This window comes from Camelus ferus, chromosome 9, assembly GCF_009834535.1.
Source record: "Camelus ferus isolate YT-003-E chromosome 9, BCGSAC_Cfer_1.0, whole genome shotgun sequence".
In the NCBI taxonomy this organism is placed as follows: Eukaryota; Metazoa; Chordata; class Mammalia; order Artiodactyla; family Camelidae; genus Camelus; species Camelus ferus.
Window position 1 is genome coordinate 47817316 of NC_045704.1, and position 18690 is coordinate 47836005.

The 18690-nt window shown below is 34.5% G+C and overlaps 1 protein-coding gene and 2 non-coding genes across 6 annotated transcripts in view; 2 read left to right on the forward strand and 1 right to left on the reverse strand.

Moving 5' to 3' along the window:
• Window positions 1–18690, forward strand: part of AP1G1 (adaptor related protein complex 1 subunit gamma 1) — an 81686-nt gene that overhangs the window by 51863 nt on the left and 11133 nt on the right. For 3 of the 4 annotated variants that reach the window (XM_032486664.1, XM_006183698.3, XM_032486665.1), the window contains 15 exons: window positions 1305–1381; window positions 2190–2198; window positions 4524–4619; window positions 5081–5161; window positions 5363–5461; window positions 6239–6294; window positions 7361–7474; window positions 9800–9940; window positions 10651–10705; window positions 13654–13776; window positions 13946–14035; window positions 14796–14923; window positions 15762–15866; window positions 16538–16679; window positions 16888–17014. In XM_032486664.1, the coding sequence (XP_032342555.1) occupies window positions 1305–1381; window positions 2190–2198; window positions 4524–4619; window positions 5081–5161; window positions 5363–5461; window positions 6239–6294; window positions 7361–7474; window positions 9800–9940; window positions 10651–10705; window positions 13654–13776; window positions 13946–14035; window positions 14796–14923; window positions 15762–15866; window positions 16538–16679; window positions 16888–17014 (1443 nt within the window). The remainder of the gene's footprint in view (window positions 1–1304; window positions 1382–2189; window positions 2199–4523; window positions 4620–5080; window positions 5162–5362; window positions 5462–6238; window positions 6295–7360; window positions 7475–9799; window positions 9941–10650; window positions 10706–13653; window positions 13777–13945; window positions 14036–14795; window positions 14924–15761; window positions 15867–16537; window positions 16680–16887; window positions 17015–18690) is intronic. The other variant, XM_006183699.3, reaches the window with a different exon arrangement.
• LOC116666140 lies at window positions 7760–7845 on the forward strand. The gene has a single exon (XR_004322988.1). It is a non-coding gene; the product is annotated as a small nucleolar RNA SNORD71 (small nucleolar RNA).
• Window positions 14280–14351, reverse strand: TRNAV-AAC. Its single transcript has one exon. It is a non-coding gene; the product is annotated as a tRNA-Val (tRNA).

Sequence of the window (18690 nt, forward strand, 5' to 3'; positions counted from 1 at the left end):
GATTCCTTTATAGGAAACTTATTTTTCACTTTTGGCCTTTTTTTACCACATTAAAAGTATTATATTAAGTAAATATTCATTGTAATTAGAAATGATCCTAGCCTTGATTTTCATGTGTAAAACCTTTTTTATATTAGAAGGAAAAGTTATGTTTTTATTGCCTGCTACAGTACTGTAAGATTTGTGTAACTCCTTTTAGGTTACTTGTAATAGGAATTTGTAAGGTGTGCTCAGATGTATTTATATAAAATTTGAGAGGAATTAAATGGAATGTAGCTGTTCTTTCATGAACATTTTATTCTTATTTTAAAGTCAGTGAAACAAGTTCTGAGTGAAGAAAATTCATGTGTCCTAAATGCTAAGAGAGAAAATGATAATGTGTTTTTAATTTGATTAATGCAGTTCTGTGCCTAGAAGCCTCAAAATATACTTACTGAACAAGTGAATGTTTAGAGTACTTATTTATTATTTAGTGAAAACTACTGTGAGATTCTTCTCACTCACTTTTTAAAAAAAATTGAATTATATAGTCAGTTACAATGTGTCAATTTCTGGTGTACAACACAATGTCCCAATCATGCATATACATACATATGTTTGTTTTCATATTCTTTTTCATTAAAGGGTATTGCAAAATATTGAATATATAGTACCCTGTGCTATACAGAAGAAATTTTAATCCCTTTTTATATATAGTGGCTAACATTTGCAAATCTCGAACTCCCAAATTTATCCCTTCCCACCCCTTTTCCCCCATTAACCATAAGATTGTTTACTATATCTGCAAGTCTGTTTCTGTTTTGTAGATGAATTCAGTAGTGTCCTCTTCACTCACTCTTGAACAAGCAAATTCACTTTGTCATTCACAATTACCTTTTGATATATTTTGATATATTGTATCTGGAAATTTAAAATATTAATAAGATTTTTGCCTCTTGAAATATCTATCAAAACTCATCTAAGAGCTTATTAAGTATGGAGCAGATAATGCCCAGTTTATATTGACTCTGAGCATGTCTTTGTGGATGTTCTCAGAGGCGTATATTAGTTATCATTTTTTAACACTTATTTTGGTCACATAACTGTTTAGAATATTTGGATTTGACTGACTCTACCAGTGTTAAATCAGTAGGCGTCTATTAATACCTTCTTTGTATTCACCTCAATGCTTAGATTCTTTGGGAGATTAAAAAATAAAAGTAGCAGTTACCCTTTTGGAATTGACCTTCAGAACTCAAAGCCCTGTTCTATGAGGTTGAGTAATATAGCCTCATTTTTAGTTTTCATTGGCTCTTTTCTTTCAGGTGTCCTTCACACATCTGTAGTCCTCCTCACAGAAATGTGTGAGCGAAGCCCAGACATGCTTGCGCATTTCAGAAAGGTAGGTGCCATTCTGTACATCTGAGCCTTTTTTGATTGAAAATGATTTTCCTGAAAAATTCACTTATGAATTTTCTCTTGAAAGGAGGCTATGTAGCTGAATAAAGGACTTAACCAGCCCTGCTGTGTGGTAGGGCTGGAAGCCAGAGTTAGTCATATAAGACGGGCAATAGTACAGTGTTTTTTCCCTTTCATAATAGAAGTCCTCTCTCATTGCTGGCAGACATTCCAATCTCTCATGTGCTTTGTCTGCTGTTTTCACAGTGAACTTAAGAAATGTAACCTGAGGTCAGATTACAAACAGGAATTGTGTGTGTGTGTTTAAGGCAGGTAATTTCACTTTTTTCAAAGGTGAAACCTGCAAACTGAAATTTGACATTACTTTTACCCAAACCAGGGTCCACCATTATTCATTTTAGGCTGTGGTGACTCTGGTGATGGAAGTCTCTAGCTTTATTAAGTCCCTCCCTCCCTTTCTTATAGCATTCTAAAGCATTCTAAAACAAAAATTTTCTCCACTTACTTTTAGAAGGCACTAGTAAGGAGAACTCAGAGAAAGACTATTCTTTGGGTAATTACATGCATTTAATTCCTTTTATAGGGTGCTGATTGCTCCATAAATGGGCTTACTTTGTACTTTAGACCTGATGAAGCTCTAATAGCAGCTCTATTTTGGGGCTCTCCCCCACCCTTAGATGTTCGTGTCTTGATTAAATTATTATAAAATAGTATGAGGCCCGTATCTGTCCCTAATGCTTGCTTTGTATGTTTTGTTCCTGTTGTCTGTTTGGAATCCTGCTGTATGTTAGAATGAAAAGGTAAGAATTAACCCTCTTTTAGATGGTGCATGCTGGCATTAGGTCTTTAGTAGCTTTTGTGTATCCATCCACAAATGTGGCTTTTAAAAAATATACTAATGCTGAAGCTGTGCTTAATACTATGAGTTATTTGTCCTAGCATTTTTGGCTAACTCCCTAGTCCAGTTTTTGTCTTGTCACTTAAACTCCTGACTCCAAAGTCAGCCTTGGATTTCAGTTGCAGCCTTTCCTGATTTGTAAGCCTCCTTCTCTGCCTTTCCTTGAGAAACTTAGAGCAGTTTCCCAGTGACACTGGTGATGGCAATTCCAGATCAGTTTGGAGCCTTGACACCAAACACTGCTTCTTTTTGAAGTAGATGTTTTAGAGCCACATGTGCTTAACCTCCTTTAAAGAACCCTATGTGTACTTCTGAGCTTTCCGTTCAGACTTAGAGCTTTTATTTGCCCCTAACTTGCACTCAATCTTGCCTTGAAGTTTTGGAATATTAAAAGTTTTTTGAGGTAGAGTGGGTGGGCATCAACTGATTTTCATGGCTGCAGCCTTTCCCTTTGTCATCTTATTTTGTTTGTCTTGTCACCAGTTGTAGTAACTTGCATTTTTGTCTGAAAGATAAAACTGGATTCCAAGAGTTTGTATGCTGAACACTTAGACATTTGTACTTTTTGTCGCAGGGTGATCTTATGTGGTGTGCTGGTCTTTTTGGCAGTGTATAAAACAATTTCTGAATTTAGTAGCTGAAGAAAGAAAGACTTCTCCAAGAAAGAAACCAGATTTTTAAAAATTATTAAAGATACATACATGTAGTACAAAAAAGTAGACCATTGGGAAGTATACAAGGCAAGCTACTTTTTGTGTAGAGCTTGGTAACTAGATTATCCAGGTTTTATTACATTTTAATGCAGTTTATACCGTTATATTACTCTGACCTCTAATATGAATCTGCCCACAGTTGACAGATTTAATGAGGATTCTGTTTAGAATTTACAGGTCTTTATAACTTAGATTTGTTTTAATCTTGGAGTTGTCCAAATCAGATTTTTGTTTAAGTGATTTAGGAATCCCTTAGTTCTGAAGTGTTGTGGCCAATCTTATTTAAATTCACACAGATTCTATTGTTTTGTATTTGGCAGTAGACTTAATGTTGTGAATGTTTTGAGTGCATACCTTGGGCACAGCTTGGCTTTTATTTCAGTCTTGATCCCCTTTTAGAACTGGAGAGTGGGGAGGGGACAGAGTCCCAATACGATGAGAAAAAAGTAATTGGGTTGCAACAAAGTTGGGACTGTTCTGATTGCCTCCAAAGGAGATGTGTTTCAGTTTGCTTTGGACACTTCTTTTTTTAATTTTAGGTGATTAGAGTTGTTTATAAAGCTAAAGTGAGTTTGTAGTTGGAGACTGGAGAAGTTCCTATTGTGGCAAACATTTTGAAATAAGTTTTAAAAATTAAATGATTAATCAGCAGAATGAAATGAATGACAATATTTAAAGTGTCTTTAAGTTCTGCTTGTTAATAAAATTGCCTCGACTATGTGTTGTGACTCTAATCGGGAGAGTAAAGGAAGGAGAAGGGAATTCTGACCATAAGGAATGTATAATTTCCTCAGTTAAAATAAGACAAGCAACAACTGTATAATTAGGTGCTGAAATTAAATTTTACCAAAAATTGTGTCATATGCATTAAGTGTAGGGAAAAGAGATTATTAATGCCCTGGCAATCTTCCTACGGTGAAAGATACAATTTTTCATATGTCTTTTCCATTGATCAGTGTTGGAGGCTTTTGTATTCTTTGTTGTTTGTTAGAGAATGATATGACTAGTTATGTCTTAAGAGGAGAGAATTTTTTTCTCTATTTGAGATAGTTTGTTTTAAAACTATAATTTTAATAAAATAACCAGTATTTTGGGTGTGATAACATTTTGTATCTACATGTTTTAGATAAAACATGGATAAAAACTGAACATGTTTTGCCACCTTAGAATGTCAAGTTCTGTGGAAGTAGGAATGCCCCATAGGCATCTGTTTTACTTGGTTCTCATAGGCTTTCTTACCTACTGTTATTTGTGGTATCTTTGCATATATAACTCTGTAGTAAAAATGTCTGGTTTGCTTTTAATTCAAATAACATACATATTCCTTCTTGAGTTCTTGGCCAAAATACTCCTAAGTTATATTTAGCAAACATCAACAATGTACTAGTATATTGTGTCAGTAGAATTTGCTTGGACTCAGACCCTTGCACCCCTTTTCTAAGCCAAATTACCTGCCTATTCATGAGAAATTCTTTGATGTTCACTGTTTTTTGATGCATCTTTCTTCCCTGCAGCTCGTGCCCCAATTAGTTCGTATTCTAAAGAACCTCATCATGTCCGGATATTCACCAGAACATGATGTTTCTGGTATCAGTGACCCCTTTTTGCAGGTGAGGATGAAAGAAAAGTTTGCATGTATGATATATTTTGAAATAAATGGTTTCCTTCCTCTTATGTTTGTGTTGGGTAGACTTGTGGTAATTAATTGATTAAACTAATTGCATTAATAAATGTATAGTGATGCAATTCTATATTTGATTAATAGGATAAAATTGTAGTTGTAATAGAATCATATACTGCATAGAAACTTGTTTTAGCAGTATAATACAGCTCTGGAGGTGTTGCTATCCTTTGGCTGTGGGATATTGAAGTGTGGGTTGTCTAGTAACTTCATTGAGACATAGAACCATATATAACTTCTCTAAAGATAATGTTTAAAATTCTTCTGTTTGAATTTTGACCATTTCTAATGGGATCTAAGACTTCATTTAAGTTATTTGAATTTCATACCAAGCAAAGTTCCTATGTGCCAGACAGAATTTGTTGACATTTGTCATATTTTGTACATTAGGTACGAATTTTGCGGTTATTAAGAATTTTAGGACGAAATGATGATGACTCAAGTGAAGCTATGAATGATATATTAGCACAGGTGAGTAGACCAAAGCTTGCATTATAGTAAGTGTTCATTTTAGTACAGCAGAGAGTAGAATGATTGTGGTTATATGGAGCAGTTTTTATTTGTTTTCTCATTGGTGGTTGTAATCAATCATAAAATGTCTCTTGTTACCTCCAGATATTTTGGGGGGAACATTGTTTTATCATTTATGTAACACCCTTTGTGTCTTTTCAGGTTGCCACTAATACGGAGACTAGTAAAAATGTAGGAAATGCTATTCTTTATGAAACGGTTTTGACTATCATGGATATTAAGTCAGAGAGTGGACTGCGAGTAAGTCATTTTAATCTTTTCTTCTCTCTAAACATTTTATTTAAAATAATTGACTTGGATTTTGCAAATGAATTCCATTTGGAAATTAACTTTAGGAAAGAATGATGCAGAATGTATACATACATATATGCTGTATTTTCGGTATCTGAAGTATTTCTTCCTCCACTGAAAGCTTCATATTGATTATAATGAAATTTGGAAGATCTTAGGTATAGTTAGATATATAAATAATGTTGAGTGAAGGATATATTTCTGAATAAGCTTTTATTAGAACCATGATTTGAGTTGGGCTCATCACTTCAAACAAGACAAGACATCATATATGTTCAGTACAATTAGCAAGTTTGCTGTTATTAATGGACACTTAGATGTCTCCTATCATTTGTGATTACAGATAATGTTGCAGCAGATTTTTGTACATATGTACAAGTATATTTGTCAACTAAATTCCTAGAAGTGAAATTGTTTAAGTAGAGGACATATTTTCATTTTAAGTGTTTATAATTATTGCCAGATTTTCCTCCAATGAGGCTGTACCAGTATTATTTTTCTACTAACAATATATAATCACTTTAAAACAACCTTTCAGCAATTACTGTTGAAATAGCATATGGTTATGAGTTTGCCTTCAGAAAAAAATTTTTTTTTTACTAGCAATCTATAGAGGTACCAACTACCACTTCTATATAGTTTTCACCCATCAGAGGCCAGGAAATGATCCTTAAACAATATAGATATTTAATTTTCCTAAATTTTTAACATGTTATTTCTCTATAGGTCCTAGCCATAAATATCCTGGGTCGTTTCTTATTGAACAATGACAAGAACATTAGGTAAGTCAACTGAAAAATATCTTGTATCTTGGTATTATAAACTCACTGTTTTTAAGAGTGATTTTGCTCAAGATCACACATGTATTGAGTGACATATCTAGAACTTCAGCTCAGGATTTTTATTTTTAGTCTAATCTTAAAACTGTTTTGATAAGAATGTGAGGATTTACCTCATGACTTAATTTTTAGTCCTATTTATATTGTTAGCATTAGTAGTCAGCAAACTTTTTCTATGAAGGACCATATGGTCAGTATTTTAGACTTCATGTGTCTTAGAGTTTCTGGCAACTACTCAACTCTGCCTCTTGGTGTAAAAGCAACCATAGACTATGTAAATGATGAGTGTGGCTGTATTCCAATAAAGATTAGTTTACATAACCAGACAGCAGAGAGCTGAGTTTTGTAGGTAGGCTGTAGTTTGCTGACACCTGCTCTAAATTAAAAAGAAAAAGGTAGCATTTCAGTTGCAAACCTGGAACATGTGTGTGAACTCCAGCTAGGTTTTTTTTTTAAGTAGATGAACTTAATAGTATTATCTTTTAATCTTATTGTGTTAAACTTGAAAAAATGTGGAAATAATCATTATGTTACACTGAATTATCTTCTCCAGAAGAAAATACTTGGATCTTAAACTTGTATTTTTTAGGGGCAGTTTTGGTACTGGTATCAAACAAAAGCAGAGAAAATACAAATGGTAAAATTGAAATCATTTCCTCTTACATTTTGGGGCTCAGGCAGCCTGAAAAGACATAAAGAAGTATGCTTATTTTGTTGTACTATTTGAAAGGGTTTGAAAGAATTGAGTTTATCACTTTTAGAAATTTAAATGGACTTGACCATGAATGCAAATCTAAATCCAAGGCTTCTGGTCACCACTGCTGTAGATTATAATGTTTTTTATGCCTTTAAAATGTTTTGATTTTACTCACTATCTCTGTCTTGTCTTTTAAATATTTAAAAATATATGCTTTTCCTTAGTTATTGGACATCTTCTTTGTCATTAAGCTGAGAACTATCCTGAATTTTATATTTTAATTCTGTTCTTCTGCAACTTTGTTTCATCCAGATATGTAGCTTTGACATCTTTGTTGAAGACTGTGCAGACAGATCATAATGCAGTACAGAGGCACAGAAGCACAATTGTGGACTGTCTAAAAGATTTGGATGTCTCAATAAAACGGTAAAAGATTATTGAAAGTTCTGCAATGCCCCCTGCACTCTGCCTGATAAGTTTATATAGTTTTGAGAGGGAGAATCTTGACATTTATGTATTTAGTCATTATTTTCACAGATGAACACTGCAGAATGAATCCTGTTTAAGGAAGGACTGACAGGGAGTTTAGGTCATTGAAGGAGGCCAATAAGGAATGCTTAAGTGCACACCGAAGCTGTCCTTGGTTCTTTGATAAATAAAACAGGCACAGATAAGCTGGGCAAATGTTTATTTAACAGAGGTACTGTGTTCTGTGTGTTGGAGGATGAAGATACAGAGTGATCCATCGGCTGAGTGTTTTATCACAATGCTGAAACTCAAATTGCTGACAGCACACGTTTTCTCACAGTACTTATGCCCCAGGATACTGGAGGCGGCCATGTTTCTTAGAACAGTGCATCTAGTAATGACTCTTAGGCAGCACATAGCACCTTCAAAGAGCAGATAGAGTAACTCTACCATTTCTCTTTTTAGAATAACTGTAGGTGTTTGTAAAAGTTATAGTTGGCCTCAGTGAACTTTTGGTTATATGTTCAAATCCAGAAAAAGTTAAATTTGAAATGATCTCTGAAACCATTCACTTAACAAACATTTATCGATAATTGAGTTCCTTTTATTTACAGAGAACAGGTGCTAAGTGCTTTGGCAAGCTACAGATAAGACCTAGACTCAGTAACAACTTTCACATAGTGCTTTGCAAAGGATTTATAAGTACCCTCTCAGTTGGTTCTCAGAGCAAGCCAGTAAGAGACAAGGCAGTTACTTCTATTATCAATTAACAGATTAGTTACAGTACAGTCCCAAAGGAATCAAATGACTTACGCTAAACCTTAACCCTTGTACATGGCAGACCTGGGAATAGAAATCAGACTTTTCCTGACTTCTGTTGTATTGTTTCTCATGGCTCATTGCTGGGCTTTGCATTTCAAAAGTAAAACCTGGGTCTGTTTGACAGGTTATATCATAGTAGAAACTTAGACTCTGGAGCCAGAAGGCCTCATTTCAAATCCTGCCCTTAATAAACTTGGTCTGGTTACTTAGCCTTTCTATGCGTAAATTGTCCCATGTGTAAAATGTGGTTATAAGAGCACCCACTTCAAAGGTTATGCAGGATTAACTGGAAATGTAAAGTACTTAAGCACTAATAAGAATTAGCTATTACTGCATTTCTATAAGGATTGAATTTTTGTTCCTTATAGATTAACTAAGATGAAAGTATCTTTTACTCATTGAGTTGGTATTTTTGAAAGTCAGTTTGTATGCACGTTTGACGTTATTGACCAAATATAAAAAGATGTATATAGTAACCTTACAAGTTTTATATGTTAAATGTGTCAAATTTGCCAAATTTGATAGGCAGCTATAGAAACTCCTGTTTTCTCATAGCACATACCCTTTTTTCCTTTTCATGGCCCTTAATTCCCTTTCAGTTTTTTTTCCAGCTTTATTGAAATATAATTGTGTAAGTTTAAGATGTACGCTTATCTATAGTGCAAAATGATTGTTACCATAGCATTAGTTAACACCTGCATCATACCACATAATTACTATTTCTTTTTTGTAGTGAGAGTATTTAAGATCAACTCTCTTAGCAACTTAAAGTATATAATACAACTGTAGTCATCATGCTTGTATATTAGATCTCCAGAACTTATTCATCTTATAGGTGGAAGTTTGTGCTCTTTGACTCACATCTTCCCATTTCTCCCACCCCAAGACTCTGGTTACCACCATTCTAGTCTCTGTTTCTGTGCATTTAGCTTTTTTAACTTCCACATATGAATAATACCATACTGTATTTGTCTTTCTCTGTCTGATTTATTTCACTTAGCTCTGAATGTTTTTATTCTGATTTCCTATATACCTTTTGATGTGAACTATGTTACATGATCTTTGGACTGAAGTGGATGTAGAAGAGTATGGTGACTTTATATCACATTTTTAAGGAATGATGCAGAGAGGTATTATCATTGGATAATAAGTTTCTTGCCTCTCTTTTTGAGCCTTTTAAGTATTCTAAATTGCAGCTTCATAGAATAGACTGTTGACCCCAAACTGCATTTTTGGTTGTTAGTAGTGTATCTCTTGACGGTTTTTGAAGAAAAGTATTGAATGAAGATTCAAATAACTGATAACTTTGGTTATCTTGTGTGCAAAGATTGGGATCAGAAGATCATGCAAGGACATCAATACATCCACTAGTGCTTGGTGTTCAGAGACAACGTATCTGGGTATTTGCTTCATTCCCACTCTATATATCATAACTTTTTTTTCCCTCCCCCATCCTGTAAGGCGTGCAATGGAATTAAGTTTTGCCCTGGTAAATGGGAATAATATACGAGGAATGATGAAGGAATTACTTTATTTTCTGGATTCATGTGAGCCAGAATTTAAAGCAGACTGTGCATCTGGAATCTTCCTTGCTGCCGAAAAGTAAGATTAAATTTTACATTTATTGATTAAAAAGCTTGGAACTTTTTTGAGAGCATCTTTAAAACATGGGGAAAATGTTATAAATATGTTTAAACATGTAATGTTTGTTTCAGACTTCCCATTAGAAATGAGCTTTGAGAAGGCCATTCTAGTCAGTCTTTATGTTAAGCATTATGCTAAAACCAAAAAAAATCTCCCTTTTATAAGATCTCCTTCTTGATCTATTTTTTAACCTCTCTTCTATGACACTTTTTTAATGAAGACAATAGAAAGTTAAAGCATCTGAATTGTGGGTCTGTAAAACTTTTAGGGAGAAATACCTGAAGGTTTTGGTTGTATGATTATTTCTTCTACTGTGAATTTAAGGGAATAAGTTTCTAGTCCTGGTGTTGCCTGGGTCTGGGAACAGTCCCTTTATTTCCCTATCTTCTCTCTCCTCTCCTATCCTGACTTTATGGGTTATTTTTCTGAGTTTGCAGTTCTCAACTCAGCAACTCGTATTTATTATGTGAAACATCTGAATTTGACTAAGTACCATTTCATTACCCTTTGAAATGAGATGCTGCTAGTTTTGAAAATGAAATATATCCATATATAAGTACTTAACCAGTAAACCTGAAAAAGACTGTAGGACAGGATTTTTGAAAGTCTCTGAGCAGAGCTTAGTTTATGGGTTCCAGTTTTTTCACCTGCTGCCATTATTTTCTCAGGTATGCACCTTCCAAACGGTGGCATATAGACACAATTATGCGTGTTCTGACAACGGTAAGTAGTTTTTTTAAGTCACCGTGTATTAACTGCTGGATGTGTCTGTTAATGAGGCAGACAAAGCCCTCGTTCTCATGAAGCTTCTGTTCCAGTGGGGATGATAGGAAAGTCATGGGGAAATATGTACTATCCTGTAAGGCAGGAGAAAATGCTATGAACAATACTAAAGCAGCATAAGGGACTATAATGATGGCAAAGGAGGAAAGGAGATGGGGCAATGGGCCAGGTATCCTAGAGTAGTCAGGGCAGGTCACTCAGAGGAGGTAACATTTGAGTAGAGAACTTAGTGAAATGAGGAGCCATGCAAAGATATGGGGGAAGAGTATTCAAATCAGGGGGAACAGCAAGTGTTGCAAAGTCCTAAGGTAGCAACAAGCTTGACCTGCGTGGAGAGCAACAAGAAGGCCAGCGAAGCCAGTAGAGAGAGGTGGAAAATGGTAGGCTTGATGCAGGGACTAGGTTATATAAGGCCTCACAGGAGTTTGGGTTTTATTTTGAATATGGTATCATTGGAAAGTTTTCTTTTCTTTTCTTTTGTTGAAGTATGGTCAGTTTACAATGTTGTGTCAATTTTTGGTGTGCAACATAACGTTTCAAGCATATATACGTACATACATAAATATATCTCTTCACATACATATATCCTTTTTCATATTCTTTTTCATTTTAGGTTACTGCGAGATATTGAATATGGGTCCCTGTGCTATACAGTATAAACTTGTTGTTTTATATATAGTATTTTATATATAGTGGTTTGTATTTGTATATCTTGAACTGCCAGTTTATCCCTTCCCACTCTCTTCCCCTCCAAACTATAAGTTTTGAGGAATGAGGCTCAGAAGCGTCAAGATAATTACATGCATTCATAGCACTGTGGGTGACAGGCCAAAAATTGAAATTTAGACATTCCATTTTTGAGGTTTATTTGTTTTTGTTTTTGTTTTTTACTTTCAAGTAACATTGTTCTTCTAATTAGAGATCAGGAAATCATTGGGAAGTTTTGAATGACTAAATTTATTCTGGTTTTTAAATTCTGTTTTTATATTCTTTCTTTGGTAGCCTTCCAGAGTTTTGGAGCTTCTTCACTTATCATTCAATTAATAGACAGGGATTAGAGATTTAAGAATAAAAATGAAGATAGAGTGGCATATAAAGAAAACATAATTATTTATGTCTAATTATGTCACCAGAAGCAAAAAACATTGACAAATTTGACCACATTAAGTTTAAAACTTGTATAGCAGAAGGAAAAAAAATCTACCGAGTTAAATGGCAAATGACAATTAGGGGAAAAACATTGCAACATATGACAGCATGTAAGTACTTTTAACATATAAATAATTTACAATTAATAGGGAAAATCAAACACTCTAATGGAAAAATTTGAACAGGCATTTCACAAAAGAAGAAGAAATGGCTAGTTAACATTGAAGAATACCCTTACTATTAAAAAGATAGTAAATAAAGTGAAAATGAGGTGTCACTTTTCACTTGTCATATTTTTAAATCTAATTCCTAGTGCTAATTACAAAATAGAGAAACAGGCAGTACTTTTCACTTTATGTGGGTTTAAATGGAGCTATTTTTCCAGAATATAGTTCGCAGACTAAACAAAGGTCTTAGTTTATACCTTTTAATTTATAGTTCTGTTTTTAGGACTTTCTCTTGGAAAAAATAAAAGGACAGTTGTACAAAAGTGTGTATACAAAGGTGCTTGTCTTAATCTTATTTACAACATGGGAAAACTGTAAACAACTAGGAGTGTCCAAACACTAGCAGTATTCTATGTGAGCTTGAAAAGAATGTCTGTTGTGTTGTTGAATGAAGTGGTCTACAAATGTCAGTTAGATCATGTTGATACTTTATCTTGTTTAAAGCACTATGCTTTTTCCCATTAGGTAAGAATGTAAATATACAAGTCATACCACTAATTACCTGCTTTCCTGCTTTTTAGTTTCTCACCTTTCCTTTTTGACTATTTCCCTAAGCTTTTCCCTCTGTCTTTGTGTTTCTTAACAGGAGTGGGTATCCCAGTCACATGGGATTTTTTTTTCCTTTTTTTGCTCTTTGCAAAGTACATATGGTTAGGCTTGGTCTCAGTCTTGTAAATCAGATCAACTCTTCTGTCCAGTAATGGGAGATTGACTAAGGTGGGCTGATAGGAGGCACAGGTTCCACTGTTTGTATGTCCTGTGCAGCCTGGTTATCATAATGCTCTGACAAGGTCAAAATTTAATTTCCTCATAGGTTAAATAGCTTTACTTTGTTTCTGTGGTTATAAATCTCAGATTCCACTAGTCACAAGGACATTAAAGTGATCAAGTTTCTAAAAAATGTGGATAATTAAAATATGAAATACTTCCCATTCCTGGGACTAATTGTTGGTTCTATAATATTTTTAAACTCTAGTTTTTAAAGGACAGTGTGATATTTTAAACTCAGGTTTTTAAAAAGTTGCTATTTATTTCCGTCTTACCTTATTTGACAAGCTGTTTGAACTGTTCACATACACTCCTTTCTCCATCCTCCAGAATATTGTGTCTACTAGAGCTAACATACCATTTACACCTATGTTGGGGAGTTGTGAGAAGGGAGAGGTTGTTGTAATTAAGTTCCCAGTGAATTTACTTCTTAAATTTTTGCAGTGGTAGATCTTCCCTGTCTTGAGTAGAAAAGGCCTTTCTTGAAATTTTAAACCTTTATTTTTTTATTCTTACTTTGGAGAAAGAGTATTTTTTTTATTTTTTATTAAATTTAAGAACTTCAAATATTCACTTAAATAAGTAAGACTTTGAAGTTTGAGCTGCTTAGGAACATAAGAATTGGAAACAGCCTTATCTTTGAGGGTGTTTTGTAGTAGTCTCCTTTGAACAACTATGTTACTAGCTAATGTTTCTTATCATTACTGTATGTTTCTAGGGGTAACTGTCTACGTTTCCTTTTAGGCAGGAAGCTATGTTCGTGATGATGCAGTTCCCAACTTGATCCAGTTAATAACCAATAGTGTGGAGATGCATGCCTATACTGTCCAGCGCTTGTACAAAGCAATTCTTGGTGATTATTCTCAAGTAAGTACTTTTACTGTAGTGGGGAAATTGTCCTTTATTTTCCTGATAAGCTCTTATTATTGTCACTCTAGATGTGCCAGTTTTGACCTTTATGACTAGATGACCTGTGAGTTGCATTTATCCTTTCAGGGATTGAAATCTTTGACAAACAGTGGTTTTCTTTTGACAGCAACCTTTGGTACAAGTAGCTGCCTGGTGTATAGGTGAATATGGAGATCTTCTTGTATCTGGTCAGTGTGAAGAGGAAGAGCCTATTCAGGTACCCTTTGTCACTCTGGGTTAAGGAAGGGAGGAAATAGTGTTTTTGGTGTTTAATGAGTTGAAGTTGATTCCTTGAAAAACCTTTTAAAGAATAATCCCAGAATTACATAGAGTAACCTGTCAGTTTTTGAGTTGAAACTTTTTGGGCTGTTGTGAGATTTTAGAACCTCCTTTTTCTCTCTTTCTTTCTTCCTTCTTTTCTGTAGGGGGTCATAATTAGTTTTACTTATTTATTCTTTTAATGGAGGTACTGGGGATTGAACCCAGGACCCCGTGCATGTTAGGCATGCACTCTACCACTGAGCTATACCCTCCCCTCTAGAACCATCTGTAATAACCACTCCCCATCGCTTCAGACTGATTTACATTGTTTCTCTTACCCTCTGCTGACAAGAAGTAATGAGAGGTGTATCCATGTTTCCATTTGCTCATTAAAGGACTAGATTTCAGAGAAGTTGTGGCAATAACAGTTGAACTTTGTGTATCATTTTCCTTTCTTCCTCTACTTCTGCCACTTGAAGTTATAAAATTCCGCTTAGCCCCTAATAGATATTTTCCACTCTTTTTTACCTCCCTCCTACCTGCTTGTGGTTGATGGGTTAACTTAGACAGTTACCCTGACAAAGCACAGATTGTGTTAGAAGCTTTGATAATGGTGGTAGGATTGTCTTTCTGGTGGCATCCTGTGACTTGATACTGGATTTAGATATCTACTGTTAAAATTCATCTTACATTGCCTTTTTTTTTTTTCTCCCCAGGTAACAGAGGATGAAGTGTTGGATATTTTAGAAGGTGTCTTAATCTCTAATATGTCCACCTCTGTGACACGAGGTTATGCCCTCACTGCCATTATGAAGCTTTCTACTCGATTCACCTGTACTGTAAAGTGAGTATGGAGAAAAAGCAGGGTGAACATGTTGTTTTGTAATTTTAAAAACTTATTATGGGAAATTTCAAGCAAAGGCAAAAGTAGAGAGAATACTAAAATGAATTCCATATACCTATTACTCCACAGAAACAATCATCAATTCATGGTTAATCCTTATTTTGCCTATACTTTGTGCCCTCTCATTCTCCTACCCCACCATTGACTTTTGAAGGTAAAAGGTAGTGTTTTTAGAATTAGATTTTTGATGATTTTTTTTTTTTTAAAGTAGTTACTTTCTCATATAAGCATTCTGGTTTATTATGGTATTTTGAAATGTCTGAATAGGAAGAAAGGTTTTGGTGTTTAAATCTTTAAATTTTGCTTTTTTTTAAATACTATTTTGAATGGAAGTCAATTAATTCTTGGAGCAGTTTCCTAGCCGAGCACATTTAAGACAAACTTAGTTCTCTTAGACTTTCTACTTTAGTCTTTAATGTAAGGCCTCATGAAAAATGATATTAAAATTATTAAGAGAAAGAGCACTGTAAATTTATTCTTTTATAGCAGATTAATTATTAGTACTTTTACCTAGCAAATTTTAATATATGGGATATTTAACAGACAAAATCTAGCATTACAATTAGAGTAAGTATAATGGTAATTGATGGCCTTGAGCTGTATGTCTGATGACCGAAGATAAAGGAACGGTGTTTTGTTTTTGAAAATTTATGTACATTAAGAAAAGATGAGCATTTCAAAATTTTAATGAGGAGGCTCTGTTTTAAGCATTATTTTCTCTGCTTGAGAGAGAACTTTCTTTTAGGTATTTGAGTTTGTTTGTCATTTTATCCCAAAGCCGAATTAAGAAAGTGGTTTCCATCTATGGAAGCAGCATTGATGTGGAGCTCCAGCAGAGGGCAGTAGAATATAATGCACTTTTTAAGAAATATGACCATATGAGGTAAGTAAAAGAAACTAAGCAATGCCTGTGTCTTTTAACATCCCAAATTGTCATAATAACCCATAAGGAGAGTCATTCCTCATGCTTTATTAACTGGACTTCACAACCCTGTTTAGTTCTAATTGTTTGGCTCCTTCATGTTCTGTCCATCTTCTATTCTGTCTAGCCTCTAAAGAAATAAGTGAACTGTGTTCTTTCATTTCTCCTTCTCTTTATTTTGGTATGGAAAGTTTTCTTCATTTTCCATTTTATTTGGTGAGGAAGTGGGAGTTGTTTTTCCTCAAGAGAAACTCGTTCAACTATAATCACTATTAACATTTTGGTGTGTCATCTTTTTTTTACCTTCTGTTACGTAGTATCTTCTTAATTGGGGACTGCTAATACCTACTTATTTACCTTTCTTTCATTCCAACTTCTGTGTCACTGAAAAGTCCCAGTCTCTCCGAATTTAGGTGGACAGTTTGTCCATTCAAGGTTTCTTGCCTGCCCTTAATCCCGCCAAGAATTTAGGTCATATATTCTTGTAATCCAGCTTCTATTTTAGTGTATGTGTTGGGAAATGGGGAGGGGAGAGATGTCTCCATTTTTGGCTTCAGTATAGTTACAGAAATTGTTTTGGGTAGGGAATCTAGGTTAACTGCCTAGAATTTAACCACTTCAGATTCTTCCAGGTCTGCCCTGCTTGAGAGAATGCCTGTCATGGAAAAAGTGACCACAAATGGCCCTACTGAGATTGTGCAGACAAATGGAGAGACAGAACCAGCTCCTTTAGAGACCAAACCACCACCCTCTGGGCCACAGCCCACCAGCCAGGTAGCTTGTTACTCACTTACTGGGGATCCTCAAAACCGTATAGTTCCTTAGAACCTATCTCTTAGCTTATTTTCTTCAGTGTTGCTGGATTGATTGGTGGCTCTCTTCTTTGTATTTTTGTTTGTCTCTTTCTTGTTTTTAAGTGTTCTAAGGGCTTTGCATTAGATATAGATTAGACTAATGACTGAGATACTATTTCCTTGTTTAGGCCAATGATTTATTGGATTTGTTGGGAGGAAATGACATAACACCTGTTATTCCAACTGCACCTACAAGCAAACCAGCTTCTGCTGGTGGAGAACTTCTTGATTTGCTGGGAGACATCAACCTTACAGGTGAGGACAGACTAGAGTTATTTAGTGCTTGACTAGGGATAAGGCCTTACGGAAAAATTACACTGAACATAGACTTTCTAGCATATGGAACAGTTGAAGATGGGAGAGGCTAAGTGAAAAATAAGAATCTCACATAAGCTGCCATACTAATGCTCTAGATATAATTCATAGGGATTCCTTCAAGTCCAGTTTTTAATTTGGGGAGAATAAATTACTCATAGCATTATAAGATAGAAAGGACTGTCTCAGGCTAGAAAATAAATAGATCCCAAGTCACTTCTGCTTTTAGTTAGTGTCCTAAGACATCACTTTTTCTAGTTTTCTTTCTGCTTATGGTTAGTTTTCAAAAGCTATGGCCTTTTGTGGAGAGTGGAGAGATGTTCACCTGTTTTCCTTCTTCCCTCTCCCTCTCTCTTCCTTTTATTAGAGCAGTGGAAGGAGAAAATCATACTCCATGATTCCAGTATTCAAACATAATTTTTCATCTGTGAATATCTTTTCTTATCTATACTTATATGTAGTAGACATTTGTAATTAATGTGTTCAGAAATATTGTGAACATAAGAGTTGAAGAAGAGTCCAGGAGTATCATTGTATCTTAAGTGTCTTCTTTTAAAGTATAACAGAGAGTGACAGCATGCACGACCTTAAGTAGAAGATAGCCGTAGGTTAAGGATGTTTGATGGTCCTGTGGACTGGCGATCACAGGCTAAATGATTTTTTCCTAACATAGCAGCCTCCCAAAACTTACGGTTTGTGTTTGTGTCTTAACAAAATTTCAAAACGTTATTTGTCATGTACTTAGAGTCATTCACAAAGAGTCAATTTCAAATCCTGAGATGCCAGAGCTATCCTGGATATTTGGAAAAGCAAAAACAACCCCATAGTTAAAACATAGTGTGAAGAGGCTATGCACTACTTACTAACATATTAGCATTTCCATGTTAGTACATAATCTTCACAATTGCCTAATATTTCATTAAGAAGTTTGCACCATTATTTACTCAGTTCCTTATTTACTATTAGGCTTTTTTGTTGTTTGTTTCCATATTTTTCTCATTATAACTAATGCCTTAACGAATATCATTATTACATAAATTTGTCCAGATTTATTTTGGGTTTACATCTTAGGCTAAGTTAAGTTAGGCTTAATCTTTTTGAATCTGTTTTTAAAAGGATGATAAATACTTATCATAGGGTATTTTTGAGGGATGGTGACTTTTCAGTGCATGCATGACACATAGTAAACACTTGGTGTTACTTATCTTTTCCTCAATGTATGTGGCCATGAGTTTCACTGTATAGTCATAAATAGTATATATTATCATTGTTAAAAAGCCCTAACAGGTGAAGAAAGATAGGTTCTATTATTTTGTTAATTCCTATTTTTTCAATCACAGGGAATGTTTTATGTTTATGCATATTTGCATTACACATGGATTTCCTTTTTGCATATTCCTTTTGTATCCTTTAACTTATTTATCGTGAGGACTTAATGTTTTGTTTTTGCTCTTGACTTTCTTGTTTTTCTAGTGTTACATGAAAAAGTGACATGATAAAATGTTAAAAAGCCTAGATTTGCCTTTCCTTATAATGTGTTTTAAACACGCTTTCCCATTTTCTTACATTTTTAAGTAAAAAAAAAAAATTGAATTCTAGACTCCTTAAGCCATCAT